The sequence below is a fragment of the Canis lupus genome, chromosome 21 (genome assembly GCF_048164855.1).
Source record: "Canis lupus baileyi chromosome 21, mCanLup2.hap1, whole genome shotgun sequence".
Classification (NCBI taxonomy): Eukaryota; Metazoa; Chordata; class Mammalia; order Carnivora; family Canidae; genus Canis; species Canis lupus.
In genome coordinates this window covers 44,363,270-44,376,399 of record NC_132858.1, presented here as the reverse complement: position 1 = coordinate 44,376,399, position 13,130 = coordinate 44,363,270, and the positions used below count along the sequence as shown (strand labels likewise).

The following is a 13,130-nucleotide window of genomic DNA, read 5'->3' as shown; positions in this document are numbered from 1 at the left end:
CTGCCTCTCTCAGTCTGTGTCTCTCATGAATAAATAAATAAAATCTTTTAAAAATTTTTTGAAAAGACAAAAATAATAATTTCACCTTTTTCCTCTTTGTTGTTTTTTGATGTGACTAGTAGAATATTTTAAATTATGTATGTGACTCACAACATAACCTTTTTTTTTTATCGTAATACAGGACTGTGCTAGACCAAATAGATAAGAAAGCTAAATAATAGAAGCATTCAACAAAATGGTAGACTATAAACATATTAACACATTTTGTGCTTTCACACTGTTATTAATTAAAACAGGATATCATTCTGTAAGAACAATCAGACCGACAACAATATAACCACAGAATAGAGCACACATAGAGAAAGGCACATAGAACATAGCAATTAAGACTATGTGTTAATGGGCAGCCCGGGTGGCTCAGTGGTCTAGCGCCGCCTTCGGCCCAGGGTATGATCCTGGAGACCCAGGATCAAGTCCTGCGTCGGGCTCCCTGTATGGAGCCTGCTTCTCCCTCTGCCTGTGTCTCTGCCCCTCTCTCTCTCTCTCTGTGTCTCTCATGAATGAATAAATAAATAAATAAAATCTTAAAAAAAAAAAAAAAAGACTGTGTTTAGACGTCATTCTGTCTGACATCAAACAATTCTGGTTTCAACACCGGCTAGCTAGCTGCTTCTGCAGAAATGACTTCATGCTTTTAAGTGCTGTCTTAGCATTTGTAACTATCTCATAAGATTTCTTGAGGCTCCCATTCAAGATGGCAACATAAAAGGCTCCTGAACTTAACTTACCTCCTCCCATAAACACATCAAACGTACAGCTCTATACAAAAAAGTTTTCTCCGAAAGAAATCCAGAAAAAGGCTCAGCAACTACATGTCAGGCAAATGAGGAAAAAAAAAAAAAAAAAACACCTATATTGAAATGCATAGGAGAGTAGGAGGGTTTGAGACACAACTTGACCATAAACTTCACCCCCACCACCGGGACACACAATTGGGAGGGAACAGCCAGCATGTCCCTGAGGACACGTGCCAAAAAAACATATAATATGCCAAATTTTAAGACTTCCAATTGAGAGAAAGATCCCTCAAATACCTAGCTCTGAAAGCCAGAAGGTCCCCCAAATCCCTAGCTCTGAAGGCCAGCAGAGGCTAGAGGAAACCAACAGTTCCTACCAGGCTGGTAAGGACTGGCTGTGGCTATCCTATCAGTGCTCAGAGCACAGGCAGCTCACGGACATGCCCAGTTTTTCTCTGGAAGAAGCTTACTTGAAACTCTTAAAGTGGTAGCCTGTGAGTCAAGCTCCCAAATTAACACAGATCTAGGGGTTGACTGCAGTCCTCTCCAGAGACCAGGGAGGTTGGCAGGTGCCATCTCTGTACTTTCCTACTCCAGGTGGTAGATGTCCACGTGAAGATGGCTTGAGCACATCTCATGCCCCACCCTGGATTTTGTGGCTGCTCCCAAAGGACACATCCCTGGATGGCCTGACTATGGCGGCCAGCAGAGACAGCGTTGGTGGGTTCAGTGTACCCAGCTATGTTTGGATAAACCATCCAAACAGAAAATCAGTATGAAAACACAACTTAAACCATATGTTAGGCCAGATGGACTTAACATTTACAAAACATTCTATCTAAAAGCAGTAGAATACACATTCTTCCCAAGTGCATGTGGAACATGCTCCAGGAAAGATCATATGTTAGGCCATATCAAGCATCTTTTCCCACAACAATAGTATGAAACCAAGAAATCCATTACAAGAAGAAAACTGAAAAATTCACAAATCTGTGAAGATTAAACATGCTACCAAACAACCAGTGGTCAAAGAAGAAATCAAAAGAGAAATCTTAAAATACCTGAGACAAATGAAAATGGAAATACAACATACCAAAACTAAAAGGGAAGTTTATAATGATAAATGCCTACATTAAGGAAAAAAGGTCACAAATTATATCCTAACTTTTCACTTTAATAAGCTAGTAAAAGAGAACTGATGAAGCCAAAATTAGTAGATGAAGGCAATAACAGATCAGAGGAGAAATAAATAAAATAGATACTACCTAGACAATAGAAAAATCAATGAAACTGAAAGCTAGTTAAGCTAGTTTCATTAAAAAAATAAAATGACAATTATTTAGCTAGACTCTCAAGAAAAATGACAGAGGACTCAATAAAATTAGAAATGCAAGAGGGAACATTATTACAAATACTACATGAATACAAAGAATCTTAGGAGACTATTATGACCACCTATGAAATCACTATCTCAGAAAGTTACATGCAAGGGCACCTGGGTGCTCAGCTGGTTGAGCATCTGGCTCTTGATTTCAAATCAGCTCATGATCTCAGGGTCGCGGGATAGAGCCCCGTGTTGGGCTCTAGGCTGCAGAGCATGAAGACTGCCTGGGACTCTCTCTCTCTCTTTCTCTCTCTCTCCCCCTCCTCTCCCTCTCTCTCTCTCAAAAAAAAAAAAAAGTTATGTCCATGCCCATGTTAACTGCACTATTCACAATAGTCAAGACATGCAGACAACCTAAATGTCTATCAATGGAAGAAAGGATAAAGACAATGTGATACACACACACACACACACACACACACACACACACACCATGGAATATTATTCATACCAAAAAAAAAAGAAATCCTACCATTTAGGACAACATAGATGGACCTTGAGGGCAATATAATTAAATGAAATCAGTCAGACAGAGAAAGACAAATACTATATGATCTCACTTATACATTGAATCTAAAGAAACTAAACTTATAAATACAGAGAACAGAATGGTGGTTACCAGAGGTGGAGGGTGGGAAGTGGGGAAATTGGATAAAGGTGCCCAAAAGGCACAAACTACCAGTTATAAGATAGATAAGTTCCAAGGGTACAATATACAGCATGGTGACTCTACGTGACACTATTGTATGGTATACTTGAAAGTTGCCAAGAGAGTAGACCTTGAAAGTCCTCATCACAACAAAAAAATTGTAACTACAGGAGGTGACAGATGTTAAACTTAATGAGGTGATCATTTCATGATATGTACAGATATCAAATCATTGTTATACACTTTCACTTCATACAATGTTAATTTGTCAGTTATATATCAATAAAACTAGGAAGGAAAAAGATTTTTATCAAAATTAAATGCAGATATCTGGTGGAAAGTCTTAACAAAGAGCAATTCCTCAATAATTCCTGGTTATTATAGTTTTCACCAACAAGTGGGGGTAGTGGTGTGAGAGACACAGATAGAAAGAAGGGAAAGGAGAAGATTCCCTGACAAATAAGAAAACTTGAAAAGTAAAGAAAAATGTCTTTAGATGAGAAAAATCACTATTATAAACGTAAATTCCCCATATCTGTCATTTGTCCATCTTCCATCAAAATGTTCATTTTTTTCTTAATGCTCATAAAGTACTTTGTGTGTGCTGTGGATATTAGCACATTGACACAGAGTATAAGCATTTTTCCCAGATTGCAGCTTTCCTTTTACGTTTTAGGATGCACTTCAAAGTTTTAAATAAATCTATCAATTTTTCCTTTTTTGATATCTCTGTTTTGTGTTATGTTTACAATGCCTTCCTCAACTTATGACAATACAGACATTTGCCAGTATTTTCTTCTAATACGTTTATGCTTTGTTTCTTTGTATTCGGCTCTTTAATTCACCTGAAATTTATATATAAAATATGAGAAGATGATACAAATTTCTTATACAAATAGTTAACCCAATATTCCTAGGCCTGTTTATCAAAGGTTTTATCCTTTCCTGATTTAAACTGATATTATATTTTTTTATTAGCAAATGCTCAATACAAGCTTGAACTTCCCTTTATTTATATTTTTCAATATTTCTCAGCTGGCCTCTACATATCATTTTAAAATTCATGCTTGTTGTTCTTGTTGGTTTAATGCGCATGGATGTATTGTGTGTCGATGTATTGTGTGTGCTCATGTGCACCTGTGCATATGCTCGTGTGGGAGGTCTTGCGTGTGCATTTCAATGAACACCGGTAGCTCTTCTTTATCATACCTCCACATGCTTTGTAGTTTATTTCTCAATTTTTAAGTAGTTCATCTATCATTACACAGATGATACATTTCACAGGCAGGATCTTATTCTAAGTACTCCACCAAAGAGTACTCTTGTTTCCTTTTGTCAGTCAATCTTGATCTCCTTTCCATATCAGTTAAGTACAGAGCTAGAACATACTAAATAATATCCTGCTGTATGGATTTGTATAATTTATGACCAAAATTACAGACATTTTATGGAACCTGTTTGGCATTGCTCGACATTTAAATGGATTCCAAATTTTTAATAACAGACAACCCTGCTATAAATGCCCTTTTCTGTATTTGTCTTATTATCTTTGTAGGGAAAATTATTGCAGTGTAATTGCTAAGTCACAGGATACATGCATTTTTTAAGGCTTTTGATTCTCCTTGCCAAAATACTTCCCAGAAAGTCTGTACCACTTATACACCAAGATGCTTGGGGAAATTCCTTAGGAAAGCAACAGAAAAGATGTAATGCATTTTTTTAAGAATAAAATAATAAAGTATTACCTGAGGACGAACCATTTCACCTGCTGCAATTTTCTTCTCCTCATTTATCAAGTTAGTAATTTTTTTATTAACAAGTGGTGCATTTGCACCATTGATCCTTGCGATAATTTTGCCATTCTATAAAGGAAAGGAAACCATGAAGGAAACTTCCATTTTCAGGATAAGTCCAAAATTCCACTTAACAAAGTCACCCCCACTCTGTCCCACCCTCTCCCAATCCTTTTTTAGCTATTGTAATTAGCCATTTTAAAATAAAGTATTAATGATGTGAAAGTATGCCTTGATTCGAAAAACCCAGCTCTTGGAGTTTTATCTCCACATTGTCTGTCCTACAACCAAAGGCAAGGCATTCCTGCATTACGTTCAGTGATTCTTTTACAGGCCTCCCAACACTACGTTCCCTAATTATTCTTCATACTATGCCTCCTTTCGCTCATCTTTCAACATAGATTTTCAAAAAACCTGTTTATTGGCACAGTACCAGGCATGATGGTACAGAACAACAGTCCCAGTATGTGGTCTAATTCAATTCTAAAAAAGGAGGGGAAAAAAAGCCCACAGGCAAACATATGTAATATAACAACCATGACAAGTACCACCAAGTACAAAGCACTGGGAGCATCTACAAGAATCTGTCCTGGTCAAAGAGATCAGCAAAATGCTCTGCATCACTTGCCATCAGGGAAATACAAATCAAAACCACAATGAGATACCACCTCACACCAGTGAGAATGGGGAAAATTAACAAGGCAGGAAACAACAAATGTTGGAGAGGATGCGGAGAAAAGGGAACCCTCTTACACTGTTGGTGGGAATGTGAACTGGTGCAGCCACTCTGGAAAACTGTGTGGAGGTTCCTCAAACAGTTAAAAATATACCTGCCCTACGACCCAGCAATTGCACTGCTGGGGATTTACCCCAAAGATACAGATGCAATGAAACGCCGGGACACCTGCACCCCGATGTTTATAGCAGCAATGGCCACGATAGCCAAACTGTGGAAGGAGCCTCGGTGTCCAACGAAAGATGAATGGATAAAGAAGATGTGGTTTATGTATACAATGGAATATTACTCAGCTATTAGAAATGACAAATACCCACCATTTGCTTCAACGTGGATGGAACTGGAGGGTATTATGCTGAGTGAAGTAAGTCAGTCGGAGAAGGACAAACATTATATATTCTCATTCATTTGGGGAATATAAATAATAGTGAAAGGGAATATAAGGGAAGGGAGAAGAAATGTGTGGGAAATATCAGAAAGGGAGACAGAACGTAAAGACTGCTAACTCTGGGAAACGAACTAGGGGTGGTAGAAGGGGAGGAGGGCGGGGGGTGGGAGTGAATGGGTGACGGGCACTGGGGGTTATTCTGTATGTTAGTAAATTGAACACCAATAAAAAATAAATTAAAAAAAAAAGAGATCAGCAAAGTTGTTTATCAATATCATCAAGGGATTCTTGGGTTAAAATATGTATAATGGGGGACCCCTGGGTGGCTCAGCATTTGAGTGTCTGCCTTCGGCTCAGGGCGTGATCCCAGAGTCCCAGGATCGGGTCCCACATTGGGCTCTCTGCATGGAGCCTGTTTCTCCTCCCTCTTCCCATGTCTCTGCCTCTCTCTGTGTGTCTCTCATGAATAAATAAATGAAATCTTGAAAAAATACTTATGTATGATGGGTAAGAGATAACTAGGCAAAATGGAGAAGAAAGAGCATTCTAGGCAAAAGGAGTAGAGATGCAAAGGTCCTGAAGCCAGAAGGTGACGTGGCAAATAAGAAGACCAGCCAAGAAAGTGAGGGGATGCTTGGTATGAGATGAAGCCTAACAGTGAGGGGAGCCAGACATTGCAGAGCCTTGTGGGTCATGGAACAACACAGCCTTCCTTTAACCTAAGTGCAGTGGGAGGCCTTAGGCATGTTTAAGCAGAGTCAGTGACCACAATTTGAACTGTTATTTGTAAAGATCATTTCACCTACCATGTTTAGAAGGAGTTAGAAGGGAGCAAAAGATGTTTGTATACATATTAGGGGCTATTCTAGAGGTGATGATGAGAGAGATGGTTGCTCAATCAGGCACTGGTGATGGACATGGAAAGAATGGAAAGACATAGATGAGTGTGAGGAGACTTGAATGGTGAAATTGACAGGTCCAAGGAATGGATTGGGTGTGATGTCACTAAGCTGAGTTTTCTGTTTCTGTCAACAAAGTGGATAAATTAAGATGTCAATCACCCAATGAGGTGACACTTAGAAGACCACATTTCCTTGGGATTGGGAGTCTGCAATTCGAACAGTCCCTTGTGAGATGTCCTTCAGACAACATGGAGGGGAAGTCAAAGCACTGTTTGGATACACAACTATGGAGCTCAAAGTATAGAAAATGGCTGAACTTGAGTTCTTGATATATGAGTGGTAACAACTCAAACTGTATATGGAGGAAATTTTTCAAGGAGGGTATACAGCATGATAAGATCAATATTTAATGGCTGGATAAAGAAACGTAAACCTGCAAAGGAGACGGAGCGGAGTAATATCTACATAGGCAAAAGGAAACCCAAGTAACAAAGCCAAAAGAAGCCCATGTTTCAAAAAAGGAGGGCATGGCTACCCTACATTCAATACATTTGAGAGGTACAGCATAATGAGCCTAAAAGTGGCCAGATAGTTAACAATCGGATACACTAGCAACAGCAAATCTGCTTGAATAATCAGACAGAAGGCGGATTGAATGGGTTGAGGAATTAATGGAGTGTGAAAAAAAAATTGAGTAAAAATAAATATGCAAACTCTTCTGAGAAATTTAGTGGTAAGATAAAGAAGAGAGATGGGTGATAGCTGGAGAGGGGTGTAGCATCAAATAAAGTATTATTTTTTAATTGGAAAAAATTAATTATATTCAAAGGGCAATGAGAAGGATCCAGTTGAGAAAGGTTTAAATAAATACTGACACTCTGGTTCCCATTTGCTGCTAAAAGGGACCTTACAACCATTCTGGGGACTTTCAAGGGAATGTCTTTGAAAAAGCTCTTCCTGCTGGAATATTCCTGCTGGAATAAACTTGCTAGAATGAATTTATCAGGTAAGCGTGCTAAGCAATACAAAAAGCCCTTGTGGGAATATCTGTATAAACATGTGATGACTTGGTGAGGGTTTTGTGGGCACAGACTGAGATTCTTAGAGGAATGAGTATGGCTATGGAGGAATGAGTGATAACAAACTCTGAGGCATGACCGCACCAGCAACTGGCTGAGGTGCACTGGAGAAAAGGTCATTAGCAGCAGAGGTCAGGAATTGAGAGGCCAGGTTGTGGGTGGATGGCCAATGTGGATACCGAAGTCCCAAGAGGGATGGCAGGACAGGGGTTTGAAACAGGTTTGAGCTGCAGGCTCAAAGTTCTCAGTCATAGACAAGAACTGATTTGAAGATCAGTAAATGACAGGGGTGAGGTGGGGGGAGAGAAGGAGGTTTTAGCCAATTACCTAAGTTGGCATGGAAAAGACCTCTAATTAGCAAGGGAAAGAAAGTCATTGAAGTAAGAAGTAAAGGGAATATCAACTCTATTCCTGGGCTCAAGACAGGTAATCTGATAAAACAGTCACACTCTGGGCTGCAAAGAAGTGTGTCCTAAGTAAGGAGACAGATTTAAGGAAAGTCAAGGAAATAGAGTGGAGGTTCAGAGCCATAATGAAAAATCTTAGAAAGTATGCTGATTGCTTATCTCAATTCCAGATGTCACACAGTGAAAGTGTTTGCAAGATGTCAGGAAACTGGAGACCTGGGTTAGGAAAAGAATATTCTGAACATTACAGGGAACCTGGGTGGCTCAGTTGGTTAAGCATCCAACTCTTTTGACTTTGGCTCAGGTCAAGATCTCAGGATCCTGGGATGGAGCCCAGCATTGGGCTCCACACTTAGTGGGGAGTCCTCTTGTCCCTCTGCCCTTCTCCCAGTTCGTGCTCACTCTCTCTCAAATAAATAAATAAAATCTTATTTAAAAACACAAAGGAATATTGTGAGCATTGAAGGATGAACTATGCAGGGCTGGGAGGAAACTATCAAGAAAAAAAATTAAATATTGCATCCTTCTCCCAGTGCTCGCTTCGGCAGCACATATACTAAAATTGCATCCTTCTCCCATACATAAAAAGCTACTACTGACAAGTTGGTGAATGTGCTTCCTGTCTTCTTTCTACACATTTGTACATACAGAGATAAGAGAACATATTTATTACATAATAGTGGTCAGACAGATATGTCCTCATAGTAGTACACGTGAATCCTTGGAACCAATTCTTTGCTACTGGGTATCTAAGAAATTTCAATATTTCACTCCTGTAAACAACAATTCCTCAAACAATCTCTGGTTATTTCCTCAGGAAAGGTAAATGCCATCTTATTTGTCTTTCCCACCCCACCCCCATTAACTCAGCTTGTCTAACCTCCCCAACTCACTACATGCTCCTAGAGGTCAGGTTACAAAATATATTAATAGACAAGCAAAGATTAGGCAACTATAATCAGAAAATAGTTCCATGGTAATTTTACAATGCTACTTGCTATTTAACTGTAAATTGGAATCTGATCATATATTTGAGATGATAAATCTTATACTTACAACACTAAAGAGAAAAACAGGTTCGCATTTATCTCTAAATGGCTGTAAAGTCACAATGTTGTCAGCTTCTGCCTGAAAAAACATATAAACATTTCATATAATAATAAACGAAACCATATCCAAGTTATGAGATACACAATGCTAAAAAAAACACAGACATACAAAATTTTTATTATGTTTACTACAGCATTTTCTGAATGTTATAGTTGTCCTAAGGATCAAATTGCATCATTTGGCCGCAGTCTGACTTCTCATCACTCACCTTTGTGGTACCCAACCTGCAGCTAACCTTGCCTACATCCAGTTTGCACATCACTCCCTCCTTACCTGCTCTTGCTCTTCCTTTACAAGCCAGGTCAAGTATCCCTCCTCCAAGAATCTTGTCTTGCTCCCTCCTGCTGCAAATCCTCTCCCACTCCACACAAAACTTTACTGCCCTTCCCTCAGAGGCTCCATTGTCCCTTTCAGTATCGTACCACCATCCTATGGGCCTATCTCACTTCTTTTTTTTTCTTTTTTTTTTTTAAGTAGGTTCCACACCCAGCATGGAGCCCAACACGGGGCTTGAACTCACAACCCGGAAATCAAGACCTGATCTGAGATCAAGAGTCGGACATTTAACCGACTGAGACACCCAGGCACCCCCCATCTCACTTCTTTTGATCAGAATTATGATGTTTCATATAATCCTTTGCATGTCACTTTCCTTGGGCATCCATCATGGGGCCATACTTAAAAAGGAGCTTACTTTCTCCAAATTTTTATTTAAGAGAAAGTAAGCTCTTGGGCAGCCCGGGTGGCTCAGCAGTTTAGCGCCGCCTTCAGCCCAGGACCTGATCCTGGAGACCCGGGATCGAGTCCCACCCACATCAGGCTCCCTGCATAGACCCTGCTTCTCCACTCTGCCTGTGTCTCTGCCTCTGTGTGTGTGTGTGTGTCTCATTAATAAATAAGTAAAATCTTTAAAAAGAGAGAGAGAGAGAGAAAGTAAGCTCTTTAAGAAAAAATGGTGGTATTGCCTCTCCCAGAACATACACACAGAAGAGCCAGCAGACACTCTTTCTGTCCCCCACCCATCAGCATAGGTACAGAGACATCTGCTGAGGGCAGCTAACATGGACCCTGGCTCTTCTCTGGGCTTTGCCCCAAACCCTCAGCTCCTGCACCCTGGTGCACCTTTCCTTCAGTGTCAGACCTGTATCAATTCCAGTGTGGCAAGACCCTCACCCAGAGCAATTTCCCATCACAACAGGTCCCTAAGGTTTGGAGTTTTATTTTTTTGTTTAAGGTTTTATTTATTTATTCATGACAGACAGAGGGGGAGAGAGAGAGAGAGAGAGAGAGAGAGAGAGAGGAAGAAGCAGGCTCCATGCAGGGAGCCCGACGTGGGACTTGATCCCGGGACTCCAGGACCATGCCCTGGGCCAAAGGCAGATGGCTCAACCACTGAGCCACCCAGCGATCCCCAGGTTTGGAGTTTTAAAATTCAGCCAGCCTGGGTAGGATAGAGCCCAAAGTGCATTATGCTGGTCCAGGCAGGCAAACAACCGGACGGACCCAGACTGTGTAAGCAATGATCTGAAAAATACCTAGGATGCCTGAGGAGGGGAAATTATTCGCTCTTCTGGGAAGGGTCCCCTGACAACAGTGAGCATGAACTCCCCTCTGCAGGGATAAAAGAGCTGGTTGGCTCCCCTATCCTCAGCATAACCTGACATCGGTAAACAGCACAGTGCCAGCACTGGCTGCCTACATTACAGTAATCGATGGTAGCCACTTTAACACCCTGCTTACATCAATGGACAGATAATCTAAGCAGAAAATCAACAAGGAAACAATGGCTTTGAATGACACACTGGACCAGATGTACTTCACTGATGTAGTCAGAACATTTCATCCTAAAGCAGCAGAACATTTCATCCTAAAGCACATTCCTTTCAAGTGCACATGGGACATTCTCCAGAATAGATCACATACTAGGTCACAAATCAGCCCTCAACAAGTACAGAACGATAGAGATCATAGCATGCATATTTTCTGACCACCACGATGAAACTTGAAGTTACAAGAAAAAATTTGGAAAGACCACAAGTACATGGACGTTAAAGAAGGGGTTAACCAGGAAATTCAGGAGGAAATTTTAAAAAACACATGGAAGCAAATGAAAATGAAAACACAATGGTCCGAAACCTTTGGGATGCAGCAAAAGAGGTCATAAGAGGAAATGTATAGGACTATAGACTACCTCAACAAGCAAGAAAAATCTCAAATCACAGTCTAACCTTACACCTGAAGGAGCTAGAAAAAGAACAGCAAATGAAGCCTGAAGTCAGCAGACGAAGGGAAATAATAAAGATTAGAGCAGAAATAAACAATATAGAAACAAAAAACCAGTAGAACAGATCAACAAAACCAGGAGCTGGTTCTTTGAAAAAATTAATAAAGTTGATAATCCCCTAGCCAAATTCATCAAAAAGAAAAAAGGACTCAAATAAATAAAATCATGAATGAGAGAGGAGAAATCAGAACCAACACTATAGAAATATAAACAATCATAAAAGAATATGATGAAAAAGTATATGCCAACAAATTGGGCAATCTAGAAGAAATGGATAAATTCCTAGAAACATATAAACTAACAAAACTGAAATAGGAAGAAATAGAAAATTTGAACAGATCCATAACTAGCAAAGAAATTGAATCAATAATCAAAAATCTCCCAACAAACAAAAAAGTACAGTTGTCTTCACAGGGGAGTTCTACCAAACATTTAAAGAGTTTATACCAAAAAAAATACATAAATAAAGAGTTCATACCTATTCTTCTCAAACCATTCCAAAAAACAGAAATGAAAACTTCCAAACTCATTCTCTGAAGCCAGCATTACCCTGATTCCAAAACCAGACAAAGACCCCACTAAAAAAAGATTTTGGGACGTCTGCATGGCTCAGTGGTAGAGCGTCCCAGGGCGTGACCCCGGGGGTCCTGGGATGGAGTCCTGCATCTGGCTCCCCACAGGGAGCCTGCTTCTCCCTCTGCCTGTGGCTTTGCCTCTCTCTGTGTGTCTCTCATGAATAAATAAATAAAATATTTTAAAAGGCAAAGGGGATTAGAGGCCAATATCCCTGATGAACATGTATGCAAATATTCTCAACAAAATACTAGCAAACTGAATCTAACAGCACATTAAAAGAATCATTTACCAAAAAAAAAAAAAAAAAAAAAAAAAGAATCATTTACCACAATCAAGGGGTTGATTGAACCCTTGAATAAAGGGATTTAATCCTGGGTTGCATGCCTGGTTCAATATTCACAAATCAATCAATGTGATATATTAATATTAATAAAAGAAAGGATAAGAACCATATGATCCTCTCAACAGATGCAGAAAAAGCATTTGACAAAGTACAGCATCCATTCTTGATAAAAATGCTCAATAAAGCAGGGATAAAGACTTATCAAAATCATAAAAGCCATAAACAAAAAATTAAAATGTCTATATTACACACTACACTTTTAAGGCAATCTCTATCAAAATACCACCAGCATTTTTCATGGATCTAGAACAATTCTAAAAATTGTATGGAATCACAATAGAAGACCCCAAATAGCCAAAACAATCTTGAAAAAAGAAAAGCAAAGCTGAAGGCATTAAGACAGTGTGGTACTGGCACAAAACAGACACATAGGTCAATAGAACAGAATAGAGAACCCAGAAATGGATTCACAACTATATGGGCAACTAATCTTCAACAAAACAGGAAAGAATATCTGATGGAAAAAAGACAATCTCTTCAACAAATGGTGTTGGGAAAACTGGACAGCAACATGCAGAAGAATGAAACTGTACCACTTTCTTACACCACACACAAAAATAAATTCAGAATGGATGAAAGATTTAAATGTGAGACAGGAAACCATCAAAATCCTAGAGAAAAA

The 13,130-nt window shown here is 39.5% G+C and overlaps 1 protein-coding gene across 2 annotated transcripts in view; it reads right to left on the bottom strand.

Moving 5' to 3' along the window:
• The window catches only part of NME8 (NME/NM23 family member 8), a 49,964-nt gene that overhangs the window by 32,867 nt on the left and 3,967 nt on the right, over positions 1 to 13,130 (bottom strand). For both annotated transcript variants that reach the window (XM_072791606.1, XM_072791605.1), the window contains exons 5-6: positions 9,192 to 9,263; positions 4,576 to 4,692 (exon numbers count right to left, since the gene is read on the bottom strand). In XM_072791606.1, the coding sequence (XP_072647707.1) occupies positions 4,576 to 4,692; positions 9,192 to 9,263 (189 nt within the window). The remainder of the gene's footprint in view (positions 1 to 4,575; positions 4,693 to 9,191; positions 9,264 to 13,130) is intronic.